This window comes from Artibeus jamaicensis, unplaced genomic scaffold, assembly GCF_021234435.1.
Source record: "Artibeus jamaicensis isolate MK-2021 breed Jamaican fruit bat unplaced genomic scaffold, CSHL_Jam_final contig_519, whole genome shotgun sequence".
In the NCBI taxonomy this organism is placed as follows: domain Eukaryota; kingdom Metazoa; phylum Chordata; class Mammalia; order Chiroptera; family Phyllostomidae; genus Artibeus; species Artibeus jamaicensis.
In genome coordinates this window covers 9,763,306-9,783,029 of record NW_026521871.1, presented here as the reverse complement: position 1 = coordinate 9,783,029, position 19,724 = coordinate 9,763,306, and the positions used below count along the sequence as shown (strand labels likewise).

Here is a 19,724-nt window from a genome sequence, read left to right as displayed (position 1 = left end):
CCAGAAAAATAGATGCTGATCATGATGGGATTTAATGTAGAAATGAAAATGATTCCGCTATCTTAATTACATGCTTTGCCACCCAGGTCAAATAACATCCCAAGGGATACAAAAAAAGGACCAAATTCTTTTGTTTCACTAGAAAAATAAGTTGCTCAACAATAAGTTGACAATAGGCTAAACATTGGAAAGTTTTTGATTAAAAACGTATTTTTGTTGGAACACTTATAATGAGATTTGAGCCATAGTAACAATATAAAATTGAAAGCAGAATTACATACAAACCGAGTCCTGTAAAACATCATTATTTTAGTACAATGGAAAATAAGGTGTTTGTGGTTTTACTCTATAAATTCTGTGTTGTCTGCTCATATGTATTCCTTCTTGGCTGTCTTCTGAATAGCCATTCTGATTTCCCAGTCCTCCTGCACCAGGCATTCATTTGTGGGGGGAGGGGGGCAGGGCACCCACACAATCATCATCTCCTAGGCTCAACTTTTCCCTCCATTTTATTGGCTTTTCAGGACTACTTCTTGTCCATGCGTCGCACTGGCGTTCAGTTACAGGGCAGACAATGAATTTTCCTAATCCATTTAGTATGCTGACAGGGCCAGGTTCACAATTTATAGAATTTCCTTTTAGACATCTACCTATTTCACACTTCATTAACATTCAAACTGAACACCTGTGTTTGTGAAGTCAAAACCAATTTCATACTAACAAGGTGTTAAATAGAGCATTCTCTGGAAGCCTGAACAACAATAACAACAACAAAAGTACTAGACTCTTGGCCCATGGAACAAAATAATGTCTGTAGCTACCTGCATCATCCTTTAATAGACAAGAAATTGCCTTGGAACTGCAGCCAACGACCGTAACGCATTTCAATTCCTACACCAGAAGTCTTTCATGTTTTACTTAAGAAAGTAAGTCTGTGAGGCTGCCTTACAAAGTTTATCCAGATACCTAAAAAACAGCTAAAAATTTCAGGAAGTAAAATGTGGCCCCTTTAAACGTCTTCACTAGCTAGATACCAGGACACTTTCAGTATTCTGGGGCCCACACCACCTGACCCTGGCTCATTTTTATGTGACCTCAAAGTTTTCACATCATTAGTAAAGAGAATCAAAACAAGGCTCACAGACACTGGGGGCTGGGGGAGTGTGTAGTTTGGCACTGCCATCACACATACCCTCAGAATGAAAAGGGAAAAAATAGAATGTACGTAGCAGAGCCGGTGACCCCTGTAATGACTGTGGTTCCCAACATTTTTTTCTACTGGTAATAAACCATTTTGCAGACCTCCCCATTGTGGCCACCATGATAGTTACAACTTGTGGGTTTATGTCTCTTTCTTGCAGTTAAGAGTATTGTCAATAAAAATTTCAAATGATGCCTTTCCTGGCCAAATAAAAATATTTTAAAATGTGAAGCCAATGATGGGATTAGAATGAGAAAAAAATACAAGTGACATTATGATGTTGTTTTGTGTATTTTTTCACCAAGTCCCTTAATTTATCAATTTTAAGGACACTTCTTGCAAGTCTTGAAAACACTTGGGTAATCTGACAATCTTAAAAATTGGTTTCATCATATGCTACTAACTTTAAAAAAAACCACCTCACCTTTAAATGTAGTGATTATAAAGAGCATTAAACAAAAGTCTATCTCAGAGAGGACATTTAACATATTATTTTTTGAAGACTGAACTGAAGTAATTAAAAAGGACTTTACTGCTTGCTGGTCAACCAAAGCAAGAGGTAAAAAGGAAAACTGAAATTACTGATTAAAAGTAAGGAAGCTCTCCATGTAAATCCCACCTTATATATTGTGGCAAATATTATTTCCATCCATTTAAAAAACCCCTTTTGCTGAAAACATGTGAGTTCAGAAGAAAGAGATGCCCATAAGTATCTGGAACAGTTCGTAAAACCCTGTACGAATGCATCTAGTACCACAGTCCCAAGAGAAAGCAAAGCATTCAGGCTTCTTGTCATGGTGACCTTTATACTCAAGAGTCTAACCTCACCATAAAGTGAGGTGGAGGGCTCATCTCAATATGAATAAACCAGGAAACAAGGGCTCATAAAATTTATTTTTTCGATGTAACAATATTTCCATTGTCAAAAGCTTGGTTTGTATGACTCGGCTTGAAAACTGACAGCTCAAGTCTGCTTTCTGGCTGTGTTAGCAGATACCAAACTTTGCTGCCCCAGACTCAGATAACACTGCCCCCGCTGCCGGTACCTTGCACAGTCTCTCTGAAGAAATGATCATCACCACTTCTGTTGAAAATGCACTTAATTCTGTACATTACAAGTGTATAAAATGTGAATCACAGATGACTTAAACATCACCTGAGTCTTCAACACAAAGACAAAACAGTAAGATACTATTTTCCATTCTTTTACTCATTTTTTCAAAAAGTATGCATGCATGTGTGTGAATCTATGTGTATATGCATAATATAAAGCACCTTTAAAGAAATAAAAACTAAATATTATATAATGAATTCTTAATACACTATAATTCTAGACTTCATGAAAAATGTCAGCCTCTTTAGAATTTGGGCACTATCCTTCAATATTATGGCCACAATGTTAATGTTATTATAGCCATATGATACTATGAGGATTTAAGTCTCAGAGTTATTCATTCTTACCCCTCTTCATAGCCAGTACAGGGCTGTGCCTACTAAGCCTTCCTGCAATCCCAAAGAACTCACCTACTTAGACATAATTGTAAACCTTACAACAAACTTTGCTGTGAAGATTAAATATAATAATGTATGTCAGTTCCTTGACACAAATGAAACCCTCAATTCTCTGGGACTCATGGAAGGCCCTAGATTTAGGGTTCAGGATTTGGGAACCCAGGTCCTGTCACTCATCATTGTGTGAGCTTGAGCAACTTACACATCCTCTTAGAATCTCTATTTTCTCATCTTAAAAAATGGGTCAACAATACCAACTTCACAAGTTGTAAATCAGGTTTAAAATAAAGTATTGCATGTCAAACACTTAGCCACAGTTCCTGGAATTCAGTATGGCAGCCACAAGACACTTGGTAGACATTTCTGCGATACAGTTAAATTAAAAAGTCTAAGACAAATAGCTCCTGAGATTATGGATCCCACCTTATCCATCACCATGATCAATAAAATATTATCAAATGATACCTCACTCATTTCAATAAGACAAGGGAAGGGTCTTTCTGAAGAACAGTCTACTGAAGTATTTCTAAGTAGGTGAGGTAACTCCTGAGATAATCAAACCAGCACAGCATCTGTGACCCCATAAATAACATTCCCTTTCTCAAAGAGACTCAGGTTGCTTGAATTCAGACTCAAAAACAATCGGCTTTAATTAAAACATAAAAACAGTGTAAGAGTAATCACCTTAGCAACATTAGGCTTCCATAAAAAGAGTTATAAATGGATATTTCATATAGCTTGCATACTATAGTTTTCAAAGGAGCTAAACATTTATTTATTTTTATTTTCTCTCCTGCTTTTACTTACCCACTTTTAAACAACAGAAGGACAATGGCATATAATTAAAATTTTGTGTGACATTATTAATAATCAGAAATCACTGAGCATTGATGGCACTATAAATCAGTTCTGTATCTTATAAATATTGTCTGGATGAGGGCAAGAACCATATCTGGCACACAACAGTCATTCAGAAACTGTGTGTTAAATAAAAAATGTATGAAATCTATGGGGCAGGAATCTTAAATGGGAAATTCTTAGAAATGCTTTGGGGCATCTATAAACTGCCCAAAATTATACAGATTCTTGCATGTGAACATGGGTGTGTGTGTATGTGCTGAGGTGAATTCTTCCAGGGAGTAAGCCTATAAATTACATAATATTCTCTTTTCTATGAATTTCATTTAAAAAACAAAACCAAAAATGTTAGGGACCCTGGCTATGGAGATGCTGCTAACCTAATCTGCATGCACTGCACCTCGCCTTCATAAACACAAAACCCCTACATTCTGTCTTAACTAACAGGTTCTCAAGTGTTTACTCTTAGACAAGTAGAACTCTTCCCTGACCTTTTAGGAACAGCAATGAGTGTAAGAGCTTTCATATAACACTTCCAGAAACCACTCAAAAGAGTTGTCACATCTGGCCATTTAAAAATCATGCTGGCTGGGGCAAGGTGTACTTGCCAGAAAACAAAAAGGAATGTCTTAATCTCTTAATCTCTAATCTCTTAAGGCACTTTTATAGTACCTTCATAAAAAACAGTGACTCTATTGAAATTTAAAAGCCTGAGCTTGGTAAATGCAGACACCAAAAATGCAGAGACCCACAAAGGTAGAACACACAGAATGGAAGGAAATAAGCAGTGAGATGAAGAATTCCCCCAAACAGCCCTGATATACAATAAAAATAATAATAACAGCAAGATGATAATGAAGAGAATTTATAGGTGAACCCTTTACTAGAGTTAAAGCACTTTTCGTACAGATGTGCCAGCCGGGAACAGAGACTGCCATTTTATGGGTAAGACATGGAGGCTCAGAGAAGTTCAAGTCTCTCCCACCTCACAGTTACTCAGTGAGGAGGCTGAAGTATGTCCACACACCTCTTCTTTTTTTTTTTAATATTTTATTCATTTAATTTTAGAAAGGGTGGAAGTGAGGGAGGAAGAGAGGGAGAGAAACATTGTTCAGTTGCTTTTTGCAACCTGGGACATGGCCCACAACCCAGGCATGTGCCCTGACTGGGAATTAAACGAGCAACATTTTGGTTCATAGAACAGCACTCAATTCACTGATCCACACCAGCCAGGGCAACACACACCTTTCACTTCTCAATGCTGTGTTCTTCACACATTTTACTTCAGACCACTGAATAATATTTAGTCTTCTCTTCTTAATTTCTGAATATGTTGGTAATTATTTGTTGAAATCCAGAAAAAATCAAAGTGCTAGAGAAAGCTAATTTATTATCTATACTGCCACGAAATTAATGTGTTGGTGGATGGGAGTAAATTGGTACATAAAAACATCAAGGGAGGTAGCAAAATAAAAAACTTGGCTTTGGGGTCCTTTGAAGCTATTTTAAAAAGTAAAATGTTGTGTTAGGAGCTATGTGGTGTATTCCCTCTGTGTGTGTAACTATTATTCCACTGATTTACTGCACACATGTCAAAGAGCATCTGGGCATTTATTCAAGTTAAAACAAACCAACCCAAGGGCCAAGCCGCAGAGCTGCAAACCCAGACAACTTGCCCCCACCCCTTGCCCCACTATTAATTCTGCTACCTCCCAGATGCAAACTCTCTGGTAGCAAGAGTCTTCTTTCTTGCAGAGATGAACTTTAAAGCCAGTAACATCTGTCATTTATACCATTTTCTAGAAGAATAGCGAAAACTAGTTGATAGTACAGATTTTCCAAAGAAACTGAAAAATTTCTTCCAATTCTAGAGAGAGCCCTCTTTTGTTTTGGCAAAAGCTTTTAAGGAATGACTCAGGAATAAAATTGGAAGGAGCAATCACATGTAACCTCCTCCAAGGATGAATGCCATATCTTTCACATAAACTCAAACTCAGGTCTCTTGTTGTACTGCAAAACAATACAGACCATATCTCATCTACTGAATACTTGCCCACTAAGGTAGGGAGACTCTTTAGAAGTGGGAAAATCACTTTAATATATTTTACCCTGTTGACAAAAATCCTTTGCCTATGATCCAACAATTAGATCAAATTTTAACAGAGATGGACATCATTGACTGTCTCCATTTTCATTTACATAGATCTTAAAAGAAGAAAAAAGGCAAAAGAAAATTCCTCAGATGTTTCCAGCTGATAAAATCATTAATCACACACTCCCAACCTCAAAGCACTAGAAAATCATCTCACTCTCTCTGCACATGGAGAATAATTTTTTTCTACATCAAAGTGCCGTCTTTTTCCTGGGTCATTTTGATTATTGAACGTGGGATGGAAGCTATCCACATAATGTCACCACTGTCTTTTTCATGAAATATACATAGGTCTAATTTTTGACCACATTAATTCAAGAGAGTTAAAACACAGAGGAAAGAATAAGAAAAGGAAAATAGGCTGGGAACACAGCACTCATCAGTACAAGGTAGTAAGAGAAAGGAAGTAAGCCTTTCTGCACTGACTTTTCTTATTCTTTTCAATCAAGAAGCCTGACTGCCTATTGGAGCAATACCTCAACAGACTGCCTTGCTACTCAAATTTCCTCCCACCCAATACACAGCAACATGATTGCACTAACTTGATTAGTAATGCTGGTATTATTGCCAACATAAGACAGCTGTGGTACAATCAGTTGCTTTGTGAATAACCCAGCGTGAAGAAAAACTTGTGCTCTAGAATAAGGATCAGCAAACTATCTGTCCCTGTTCAGAGTAAGACCACTGAAGAGAAGCCAGGCTGGGTATTCCAATTCCTACTCAGCCCTCTTCCTGCAAAATCACAATGCTGTGAGTTTGCAAACTTTTACTGGAAAGGGCCAAAGAGTAAATATTTGCAGCTTTGTGGGTTATACAATCTCTGTTGCTACTAAAATCTGTGGCTAAAGACAACACATAGATGAAGGAGTGTGGCTGCATTCTAATAAAACTTTACTTACAGCCCTGGCCAGTGCGGCTCAGATGGTTAGAGCATCATCATCCAGTAACCAAAATGTTACGGTTTCACTTTCCGGTCAGGGCACATACCAATGTTGCCAGTTCAATCACTGGTCCAGGTGCATATGATTCCCCAGCCCAGGCATGTACTGGTGGTAACCAATCGATGCTTCTCTCTCACATCAACGTTTCTGTCTCTCCTTTCCTCTCTCTCTAAAAGCAATGAAAAAAATGTCCTTGGGTAAGAAAAGAAAAAAAAACCACCTTTACTTACAAAACTGGGCAGATGGCAGGATTTGTTCAACAAGCTATAGTTTTCAAACCTTATTCCAGACAAGTGCTAGAGGGTGAAATGTTCTATAGCTGTGCTATCAGATACAGCAGTCATCAGCCACATTTCACCATGGAAATGTGGCTAGTGTGACTAAGGAGCTACATTTTTAATTTTACTGACTTTTATTGTTTTTTCTTCTTTAGTTAAATTTACTGTGGTGATATTGATTAATAAGATCATATAGGTTTCAAGTGTACATTTCTATGACACGTGATTTGTATTATAGCATTGTGTGCCCACCACCCAACATCGAATGATCTTCTGTCAGCATATAGTTGATCCCCTTTACCTGGGAACTACACTTTAAATTTTACCAAATTTTAGTAATTTAAATTTGAATAAACATGTGGCTAGTGGCTGCTGTATTACATAGCATAGTGGTAGTCGCTATTCACTGCTCCTCTTCAAAGGAAATATAAACCACCTTCCAATTTATGTAATTGTCCAAAATTTTGCCTTAAAAAATAAAATATCCATGCTTCCACATTCAGAGTGGGACTACATACAACTGAAAATTATATTTCTTAAATGGGGAGTATATACATCATTGAAGCTAAAATGATCATTCTGGTTTGAATCAATCAAATAACTTAGCCAATGTCAAGTGCATAGGGGCTAAGTTGGTGTATGCCAAGACTTATCCAATCTGGAACCTATTTCCTTTTGCCTGTGAACACTGTCCTGCACCTCCACTGAGGGCACAAACCTGATGAATGGCCCCATTAAGTACTAAGGAAAATCCAAATCTTCCCACAGACCCAATATATATACGTATATATATTGAAAGACATGGCTCAAAGCACACAAGAAGAAACATGCATCTTAATTAGATCACCTTCTCCTAAAGTGATCCACATAATGCACTGCCTCTGTGCAAAAAATCAGGGGTATGCACAACATTCTTTGTTACTGCCCACACGTAATAATTTATTTTCTGTCACTGTTTTGTTTACATAACAACTTGCTTGTGTTCTACATTCCTTAGCACCCCAAAGATATAATCCACTGGAGAGAGCAAGGAAACAGGATAGCAACATATATTTACCTTTTCACCAAGTGTGAATAAGGAAAAACAAACCAATATTTCCTTTAAGAAACTCACACGACACCAACTTTCTTCGATGAGTAAGTGAATTTTGAAAATTGAGGATACTGCTTAGGAAGTAAGAAACCTTTGGAACCACAGGTGCCAGGAAGGGAACTGATATAGATACATGACAAAGGAAAGTAAATGACATTCTGGTTTTTTTTAATGATTTTTGATCAAATAAAACCATTCTAGATTCAATCATTTATACCAAACCCAAAAAGCTTCAAAAAATGAAAAAAAAAAATTTCCAAGCATGAATCAAACTCCTTTAGTGGCACAATGACACTAACTGAGAGGCTACTTATATAGCCTTTATTTATCCTACATTGGGGTGAGAAACGTTTTTCTGCATAAACATCCACGTGTTTGTAGAGCACTTCCAGCAACCCCATTGGGAGTGCTATGTAGTCTATGATACATGCAATGGGTCTTACCTTTCCAAAATCCCCCAAACATCTGATATACAAAATACCTCTGGCTCCAAGGGTTTGGATAAGGAATCTTCTAATGAAAGTTGTTCAGATAAGACATTTTCTATCAACTCAATGTCTGCTGTCTGGAATCCTGAGACAGCACCTTACCTCCGTTTGAAGAATGGCAGCCCTCTGTTCTTTGGCAGTAAGTGACTCTTTAAGCACTTCAATGTGTTGCTTGCAATCTGAATTTTGATTGCTAAGGGTTTCAAGCTTTGTTTGTAAGGCAAGAAGTTCTGACTCCTTCTTTGAAAGTTCCTGCTTCAGCTGATCAATCTGTAAACAACAAAATTGCAAGACATTAGAAGCCACAACTAGTACTCTATACTTCTCTATATGTGGAAACTACTCATTTATCTCATATTTCTTTCTTTTATGTATGTGTTCTTTAAGTGACTTATTATTTCTTTGTTATTTTTATTTTCAATAGCCAATGATCAGTATTCTCACAAGGCAGGTTATACATTTGCTTAAAAAGATGGCCCTGGGAGCCACACATTCTTTGGGGTCTGGAGAGTCTCTGTTAATGTGGGTGAGAGTAGAATACATATGGTCAGCAGACTGCCTTCCACCTTCCACCCCACTAAGAACCAAAGTTCACAGAAGAATGAAGGCTTCCTGGACAAACCTACTATTCATCCATGAAACCACAAAGTCATTCCCCAAGATCCTCATGGAGCTAATAAAGACACTTAATCCAACACATAACCTGGACCTTCTCTACTACTCCACAGTGAAAATGATCATTCAACGGCATTATTCAACAAAAGAGAATCCTCACTCCCCCCTCTAGATAAGTATTGGGGTTTTTTTGGCTTATATCAAATCGTGAGAAAACACAAAAGAACATAAAATATATATAAAGTGTAAGGGAAAATAATACAGGAAATATCCATCATTTAATTCACCAAAAAATGATTATTAGAACTGTGTTCCAACCCATGTCTATCTCTTTACGCCTTCAGAAACAATTGCCACTCTAAACTTTGTGCTTGTCACTTTCTTGTTTGTCTTTTAGGTTTATTGTATATATACTCTTTGCATCTGTAAATGATATACCATTTACCATTTAGTTTTGTATATTATTTAGGTTTTTAATTTTGTTTGCCCTGTGTATTTCTTTGTATACCAATATTATGCTTTTTTCTACTCAATCTTATGTCCTAGAGATTATATTGTGTTATTGTATATGCAACTTGTTCATTTTCACTGAAGAACATAATTCCATTGTAAGACTTCACCCCAATTTATTCGTTCCTTCTGCTGCTGATAGACATTTGGGGTTATTTTCAGGTGGGGTTTTTTGTTATCACAAAAAATGCTATTCTGAACATTCTTATACATATCACCTGGTATCCATAGCAGAAATAATCTAAGAATTAAATTGGTGAATCACATGATATGCACATCTTCAACTTCACTAGGCAACCAAAATGTCTTGCAAAGCAGTTATATTAATTTTCACAGTCACACAGTGTAAGTGTGACAACCACTCCACATCTTTACTATCTTATATCACCAGCATTTTACATTTTGGGCAGTCTGATTGGAGCAGTGATAGATGATCTCCAAAGATAACTGCTACCTATTTCTTCCTATTTGTGTACACATGCTGCTCCTCCCAAACAGGGGTGGAGTCATTTTACCCTCCTCTTGAACCTGGCTGGACTGACTGGTTTCTACCAGTTGAATGGGGCAAAAGTGTCAGTATGTTCCGACCCTAGCCTATAGAAGGAATGGCAGCTTCAGCTTCCTCCTGCTGGAAGCCAGCCACCTGTTAGCAGTCCAATTATCCTCCAATCACTGTGCTCTAAGCAAGCCCACCCCAGGCACACAGCCAGGAAGACAAGAGAGGCCTGGTGGAAATGATGACTCCTTTGTCTTGTTTCTGGTGTTAAAGAGAAGAATTTCAATGTCTCATCATTAATGTTCATATTTGTTTTAGCTTTTTATAGGTACTGTTAGGTTTCAGGAAGTTCCCTTTTATTACAAGAGTTTTGGCAAGAGTTTTTTTTAAGTCATTAAGGAATGTTTAATATTATCAAACATTTCTCTGCATCTCATGATTTATCACATTTTTGCCTTTAATATATTATTGTAATGAATTACATTAATGGAATTTTAAAATATTAATCTCTCCTTGCTTTACAATAAAAAACTCTACTTAGTTATGATGTGTTATATATTTGTATATTTTATATTTTTTATATTAGCAAAATATTTATATTGCCAATATTTGGAACTTCCATCTGTGGGTGAGATTGGCTTGTAATTTTCCTATCTTATGCTGTGTTTGTGAGGTTTTAGTATCGATTTAGTGTTCCAAGTAAAATAGAAAGTGTTCCTTCTTTTAATGTGTTCTGAAATGATTTTTATAAATTGAAAATTCCTCCCTTTAATGTTCATTACAAATCACAAGCAAAACCATCTAGAGCAGGTATTTTCTTTCCAATAACCATTACTTACTTCCTCCATCTCTGTTGCTTATAGAAATATTCATGTTTCTAAGAGTTTCCCTCCTAAGAAATTTTCATTTCATCTAAATTTTTACCTTTATTCTCAAGTTTTCATATGACCCATTTATCTTTGATACCTACAGTGATTATGATTATGTCTTCTTTTTCATTCCCAATGTTCTTTACTTTTATTCTTTTCCTTGATGAATCTCAGCAGAAGATGTCATGTTAAATACTCCAACTGTGGCTATCTTGATCATCCAACATTTTATTTTCTATTTCATTAATTTCTGTTCTTATTTTTAAATTATTTCCTTCCTACTATTTGGGGGGGTATTCTACTTTTTCTAACTTTTAAAGTTGGATGTCTATCTCACTAATTTTCTGTCTTTTTTATTCCCATGCATAATAAGCCTAAAGATTATAAATTTCCTTGTCAGTAGTATAAGTTCACTAGTTTGATACGCAGCATTAACATGATTGTTCAGTTCTCAATATTTTCTCATCTCCATTATTATTTTTTAAAGATTCTATTTACTTATTTTTAGAGAGAGGGAAAAGGAGAAAGAAAGAAAGAAAGAAAGAAAGAAAGAAAGAAAGAAAGAAAGAAAGAAAGAAAGAAAGAAAGAAAGAAAGAAAGAAAGAAAGAAAGAAAGAAAGAAAGAGAAAGAGAGAGAGAGAGAGAGAGAGAGAGGGAGGGAGGGAGGGAGAAGAAAGAAAGAAAAGAAAGAAAGGAAGGAAGGAAGGAAGGAAGGAAGGAAGGAAGGAAGGAAGGAAGGAAGGAAGGAAGGAAGGAAGGAAGGAAGGAAGGAAGGAAGGAGAGAGAGAAAGAAAGGAGAGAGAAAGAGAGGGAGAGAGAGAGAAAGAAAGGAGGGAGGGAGGGAGGGAGGGAGGGAGGGAGGGAGGGAGGGAGGGAGGGAGGGAGGGAGGGAGGGAGGGAGGAAAACATCAATTAGCTGCCTCTCATTCATGCCCCAGCCAAGACGGAACCCACAACTCAGGCATGTTCCCTGACCAGGAATGGAACTGGTGACCCTCCATTTTGTGGAATGATGCCCAAACCCACTGAGCGAACCTTGTCAGGACATCGATTATTATTTAGAAGTATATTTCTTAATCTCCAAATACATGCTTTTTTCCTATTTATCTTCATGCTTTTTATGTTACTTTTTGTTTGTGAATAGAGAACATGGTGTATTTGATACTGATCATTTAACATTTGGTCTCTATTACTTATTGATATAGTACATGGTCAGTTATCAAAAATGTGTTTTGTATAGTGTGTACTTGAAAAGAATATGTATCCAACAATTGTTGATTGCAATATTCTATATATATGTGTGGCATTTGAGAACACTTTTAATTAGGTAATTTCAGTCTTTCATATTTTGATCTTTTAATCTGCTTCATCTGTTAATTACTTACGAGTGGGTTAAAAACACCTACTTAATGGTGAAATAATACATTCTTCTTTATAGTTCTGCCAAATTCTCTAAAAGATGTTTCTTTGATTTAAAGTCTACAACAAATTCATTCCTTTAAAGGTCATGAAATATTTTCACTAGCTGCAGTTTTAACAGATTTATTGAAGTATAATTCACATGACATAAAATTCACCTAACTAAAGTATACAGTTGATGGTTTTTAGCGTACTGATAGTGTACGACCATCATCAAAATAAAATTTTGAAACATTTTCATCATCTCATCATTTCATTACATCTCTTATAACCAGCCATTAGAAGTCACTGTCCATGCCCCAACTTCTACCAGCAGCTGTAGGCAAACAATGATCCATTTTCTGTCTCTCTAGATTGGCCTATCTTAATCATTTACTGTGAATGGAATCATATAATATATGTACTTTGTGACTATACAGTGTAATATTTCAAGTTTCATCCATGTTGTAATGTAAATCAGTACTTCATTCCTTTTTATTACTGAATAATATTCCACTATGTGAACATACCATATTTTGTCTATCAGTTCATCAGTTGATGGGCCCTTACGTTATTCCATATTTTGGTTATTATGAATAATGCTGCTAAGAATATTCATGTACAAGTCTCTGGGGACATATATTTTCTTTCTTTTGGGTATATACATAGATATAGAATTGCTAGACCATACAGGAACTGTATGATTAGCATCTTGAAGAGCTATTGCCAAAGTGACTGCAGCATTTTAAATTCCCACCAGCAAATATATAAGGATTCTAATTTCTTCATACTCTTACCAGACATGTTATTATCTGTCTTTTTAATTATATCCATTTCAGTAGGTATAAAGTGGTATCTGATTTATAGTTTTCACTTGCATTTCTCTAACAACTAATGGCATTAAGCATATTTTCACATACTTATTAGCCATTCATATATTTCTTTTAGATAGATATTCTGCCTGCTTTCTTAAATTTTTTCTTTTCCTCTGAGATTTTATGGCTTTATTTGATACTAACAGGTTTCTATCAAATTTGTAGGTTTCTTTTTATTTATCCTATTTGTGATTCTTTGGACCTCCTGGATTTGTAGGCTGGTACTTGTTATCAGTTTTGAAAAATTCTCAGTTTTTATTTCTTCAAATATTGCTTCTGAGTAATGATGCTCTCCCTAGTCTATCTTTCCCTCTGGAACTCTATACCTTTGCTTGACCTTATTCTATCTATCTATCTTCTATCTATCTTACCTTTTATGGATTGCATCTTTTTATTTAATTTCTCCTGCTCTGTTTTCTAGTTTATTAAGTCTCTTTTCTTCTGTGACTCTCCTCTGTGACCACTTTGTATTTATTCACTGAGCTTTGAAATTTGCCCTTTTATTTCCCACTTCTAGAAGTTTTATTTGGTGCTCTTTAAATCTGATTGGTATTTTATGATATTTTTACAGTCCCTTGCATTTTATTTATACTCCAATACCTTCTTTTATTTATTTAAACATATTAAACATACTTATATTGCAGTGTTTGTCTAAAAAGTCCAGCTTCTGAAGTTCTTGCCATCTGGTTCTGCTGTTTGTTCTTTCTACTGGCTATCACTTAGGGTGATTTGTTTTCTTGCAAGTTTTGCAACTTAAAAATATATATTGTGTGTTCATACTTTTGTGACTTTATCTACGTAAATACTTTGAGGCCTAAGTTAACATGTGGCCTTCCAGAGCATATGCCTCTGCCAATACCTGGGGCACTACCAACCAAGCACCCCCCCTTTAAACTATATTCTCTGCTTGAAGAGTTTTGGATCACCTCACACATCTATGCAAGAGCCAGCTGTGGTTATAGATTCTCAAAGCCAGTTTTTTCATCTTCCCCTTGGCTCAAAGTTTTTAAATATATAATTTTCCCTGGAGTCCCTAGTCTGAGTGGGAGGAGGGTAGAGTGGGGAGGTTATTTTTAGTTTACCCTCACACTAAAAAGTTCAGCTGTCTAGGATCCCAGCTTTATGCGGTACTGGTAGTGGGATTCCTATTTGACTCCTCATCTTGAGCAGGTCCAGGCTTTGGTCTTTTTTCTTAACGGTCCTTGTGACTATGAAAATGAAAGCTCAAGTTCATCTGCCTAGCAAATGCTAACAAGAAGATATAATCTGTGCTCTACTTATCACTCCAGCTCCCTGCTTTGGCTTACTTTTGGCCCTTGAGATTTTCTCTAACTTGACAGTTCGCAAATACATTTTTAAATGTATGTTTCTAAAATATATTTTATCCAGTATTTTTGTTACTGTTTTCAGCAACTAAAACTGGCATAAATGAGAACCAAGTTACTGGCAGTAACTGCTGAGCATGAACAGAATGAGATGCCCAAAAAGAAGGGAGACCCCCATCTTCAGAAGTGTTAGGGTTGCACAATTTACTAGGAATGCTTATATGGAAGGAAATCCCATTCGCAGAGAAACAGCTCATCATTCTTGCCATATCTAAAGATTTGGTAGTGGGTAGCCAAAGGTAGTCTTGAAAATGATTCTGAGTTTGCTGAAGAGTTCACTGGGAGAGAATCAGGATAGATTACCAACATGCTCCAGTATATGTAAACATGCTCAGGTATGTGTAGTCCATGATATACAGTATTGTTGTTATAATTTAATCATCTGTGAGTCTATGAGCATTTTTATCTGTAATAAAATAAAAGAACTCTCTCTTTCTCTCCCCCTCTAACACTCACACAACAACAATAATAAAGCAGCATAAACAGAGGGAAAATTAGGATTAGGATTACCTAAAATTATAAAAGAAATTAAATGTTATGATCAGCACTCTTCTCAGGGGACATGGCTCCAAATCTCATACAGTAGCACCTGACAGCACAGTATACAGTTGATTCCACATACAAAACTGACTCATCTGAAAATAATGCTAAAAAAAATCTTTCAACTCTAAGCAAAGATGTTTATAGTGAAAAAACTGATTTGTGCTAAGTTCTACAAATGCCAGACCAGAAATCTACTGTAAGAGTGGGGTATTGAGAGAGAAATTGGAATGAAATTAACTTGACCAACAAAATGGTATTTAATAGGAAGAAGATGGTGAGTTCTATGTATACCTAGTTTATTCAATAAAAACACATTGATAATGATAAAACTACTTCAGTCTATAAATATTAACTAGGCAGTTTCTTTAAATGGATTTCAGACTATTACTGCCATGAGATAAATTTTCAATAAATATTTTATGCAGACAATAACAGAAAAAAAAGGCTTTTCTAAGGGGAATATAGTTACTGGGTTAAAAAAATCATATTCTTCCATAAAAATATGCCTTTGGCTTCTTTTATAGCCATAAACTTAATAAAAATGGAAAGTGATGCAATCAAACATCCATGAGAGCTGAGGCTGGGGGAAGGTATGTCTCTGCAATGGCAAGAGGAAAAGCCAATCGGAATTACATCACATGCTTTATATGAAGTCCATGTGGACATCAGGAACACTTCATCTCGTCTGAAAGTTCTTCCACCACTTATGTCTGTGACACAACCAACACCCTGAGAAAACCATTCTGCCAAGGAAAACAGCTTCTTTTTCACTGCAGATACGGCCCCCATGTGTAGCAAATGATATGCTTATTATCATGCAGTCTGGGTTATGAGGACTGTGATCCGTCAGAGATTAATAAGAAAATGTGTTACAAATTCAGAATAAAGGGAGACATCTAACACAGCGGAATGGCATCTTTGGTGAACTCTGAAAACAGAGAGGGAGTGGCTAATATAGAAGAACTGGGATTGGAAGATGAAAAATGTGTTGTACATTGTACAAAGTCTCATACAGAATAGGGGATGCCATCATTCTTTCCCAACCATAAAAACAATTACTTATATGTTACATTCCATTCTTTTTTAAATTATATTTTATTGATTATGATATTACATAATCAGTTGTCCTGATTTTTCCCACTCTGCCCCTCTCCACTTAGCAAACCCCACTCCCTCAGGCAATGTCCCTCCATTGTTCATATCCATGGGTAATGCATAAAGTTCTTTGGCTATTCAATTTCCTATACTGTACTTTACATCCCCATGGCTATTCTGTAGCTACCAAATTTATACTTCTTCATCCCCTCACCTTTTATCTCATTTTCTCACACCCCCTCTTATCTAGTAACCATCAAAACACTCTCTGGATCCATGATTTTGTCTCTGTTCTTGTTTGCTGAGTTTGTTTTTTAGATTCAATGGTTGATAGATTTGGGGTGGGGTTTTTTTTTGCCATTTTATTATTCATACTTTTGATCTTCCTCTTTTTCTTAAAAAATAAGTCCCTTTAACATTTCATATAATAATGGCTTGGTGATGATAAACTCCTTTAGTTTTTTTCTTGTATGGGAAGCTCTTTATCTGCCCCTTGACATCTTTGCAAGGTAGAGCAACCTTGGCTGTAGGTCCCTGCTTTTTATGACTTTGAATATGTCTTGCCAATCCCTTCTAGATTGCAAAGTTCCTTTTGAGAAATCAACTGAAAGCCTTATGGGAACTCCCCTGTAGGTTATGAACTTCTTTTCTCTTGCTGCTTTTAAGATCCCCTCTTTATCTTTAACCTTTGGCATTTTAGTTATGATGTGTCTTAGAGTGGGCCTCTTTGCACCCATCTTGTTTGAGACTCTTTGTGCTTCCTGGACTTGCATGTCTATTCCCTTCACCAAATGAAGAAAGTTTTCTTCCATTATTTTTTTTTCAAATAGTTCTCCAATTTCTTGCTCCTTTTCTTCTCCTTCTGGCACCCACTATAATGTGAACGCTGGAACTCTTGAAGTTGTCCCAAAGGTTGCTTCTACTATCCTCGTTGTTTTTTTTTAATTCTTTTTACTTGTTGTTCTGATTGGTTGTTTTTTGATTCCTGATGTTTCACAACATTGATTTGATTCTCAGCTTCATGCACTCTATTATTATTTCCCTGCATTTGTTCTTGATTTCAATTAGCGTATCCTTTTCTGACTGAATTTTAAAATTACTTTATTGTTGTTCAGCTGCAGTTGTCTGCATTTCCCCTCACCACTCCCCACCACTCCTTCTTTTGCTTCCACCCTCCCCCTTGGTTTCGTCCATGTGTCCTAACTGGATCTTTTTTGTGCTGTTGAGTTCCTTGCTAAGTTCCTTGAGCATCCTTATAACCAGTGTTCTGAGCTCTGCATCTGATAGATTATCTCCATTCCATTTGGTTCTCTTTTTTTGGAGTTTTAATCTGTTCTTTCATTTGGGCCATGTTTCTTTGTCTTCTCATTTGGGCAGCCTTCCTGTGTTTGTTTCTATGTGTTAGGTAGAGCTACTTTAACTGCATGCCTTGGTAGTGTGGCCTAATGTAGTAGGTGCCATGTAGGGTCCAGTGGCACAGGCTCCTGTATCACTTAAACTGGGTACTCAAGGTGCACCCTTATTGTGGGCTGACTACACTCTCCTCCTATAGTTGAGCCTTGGTTACTGTTGGCAAACCCATAGTAGGGATTTACCCAGGCCAGTGAGCTGGCAGGACTGGCTGTGACCACTTACCACCTACATTCAGTCACCATGGAGAATAAGCTGTGCCAGGGCAGTGTGGTGGTGCTCGAACCTGGTCTGTAGCTGTCCACTGGGTGCATTGGCCCTGGGATTTCCTAGGAGGTACAGGTCAAGGTTGTACCCCACCTGTGTTTTGCCTGGGGCCACCCTACATGAGCTATAAACCAATCTGAGATGGCTGTTACTTGTGCTATACTTGGAGATTCCCAGGTGAAGCCAAGCTGTGAAAGTAGTCTAGCTGCTGCTAGTGTCAGGCCTGATGCTCACTGAGGCCAACTGTTGCTTGTTTGATAGGATTTAGGAGCCAAGACCAGGCATTTATATGGAAAAGCAGCTTAGGTGGGCCAGTAAATTAAGTGGGGCAAAGTATATAGGATCTCCAAGGAGAGTCAAACAGTGTTAGCCAAGTTGATGGAATCTCACATAGGGCACTGCCTGCCTGCTCACCCAAGGGAATGCTTAGAAAAGGGACAATGGTCTCCGTTCATCTTTACACCAGACACTTAAGTTTCTCCCTGTATACAACTGGTGCCTTTCAAGCTGCTACCTGGGTGCTGGAGCTCAGAGGGAGTCAGTGTGAGTGAGTCTGTGTGTGGGGTTTTTTTTAAGCCCAGTTTTTCCTCCATTGCTCTCCCATGCCCCACACCACCACCTGCTCCCACAGTCACTCCCCACCCTGTTGTTCATTTCTATGGGTCCTTTATATATGTGCTTTAACTGGCCCTTCCCCTTTTTTCCACCACTATGCCCCTGCCCTATCCCCTCTGGTCACTGTCAGTTTGTTCCTTATTTCCATTCTATTTTGCTCATTGGTTTGTTTTGTTCATTAGGTTCCACTTATAAGTGAGATCATATGGTATTTGTCTTTCATGGCCTGGCTTATTTCACTGAGCACAATATTCTCCAGTTCCATCCATGCTGTCATGGAGGGTGAGAGTTCCTTCTTTCTTTCTGCTGCATAGTAGTCCATTGTGTAAATGTATCACAGTTTCTTGATCCACTCATTTTCTAATAGGCACTCAGGCTATTTCCAGCACTTGGCTATTGTAAATAATGCTGCTGTGAACATTGGGGTGCATAGGTTCTTTTGAATTGTTGTTACAGGACTCTTAGGATCTAGCAGTGGGGTCACTGGATCAAAAGGCAATTCCATCTTTAGTTTTCTGAGGAAATTCCATACTGTTTTCCACAGTGGCTGCACCAGTCTGCATTCCCACCAACAGTGCACTAGGGTTCCCTTTCCTCCACATCCTCACCAGCACTTGCTGTTTGTTGATTGGTTAAGGATGGCCACTCTGACCAGTGTGAAGTGGTATCTCATTGTGGTTTTAATTTGCATCTCTCTGATGGGTAGCAATATTGAGCATCTTTTCATGTGTCTCTGGATCCTCTGTATGTCCTCCTTGGAGAAGTATCTGTTGTTCAAGTCCTTTGCCCATTTTTTAATTGGGTTGCTTGTCTTTAGAGTGGAGTGATGTGAGTTCTTTATATAGTTTGGAGATCAAACTCTTGTCTGAGGTATCACTGGCAAATATGTTTTCCCATATAGTTTGTTCACTTTTCATTTTAATGCTGTTTTCTTTAGCCATACAGAGGTTTTTTAATTTAACCCAGTCCCGTTTGTTCATTTTTTTCTTTATCTCCCTTGCCCTAGCAAATACATCCATGAAAATATTGCTGCGTGGGATATCTGAAATTTTTCTACCCATGTTTCCCTCTAGAACTTTTATGGTGTCGTGACTTATATTTAAGTCTTTTATCCTTCTTGAGG

At 37.2% G+C, this 19,724-nt stretch overlaps 1 protein-coding gene across 1 annotated transcript in view; it reads right to left on the bottom strand.

The window, feature by feature from the left end:
- Window positions 1-19,724, bottom strand: part of ERC2 (ELKS/RAB6-interacting/CAST family member 2) — a 982,831-nt gene that overhangs the window by 630,214 nt on the left and 332,893 nt on the right. Inside the window, exon 8 of the mRNA XM_053669554.1 lies at window positions 8,626-8,793. Within this exon, the coding sequence (XP_053525529.1) occupies window positions 8,626-8,793 (168 nt within the window). The remainder of the gene's footprint in view (window positions 1-8,625; window positions 8,794-19,724) is intronic.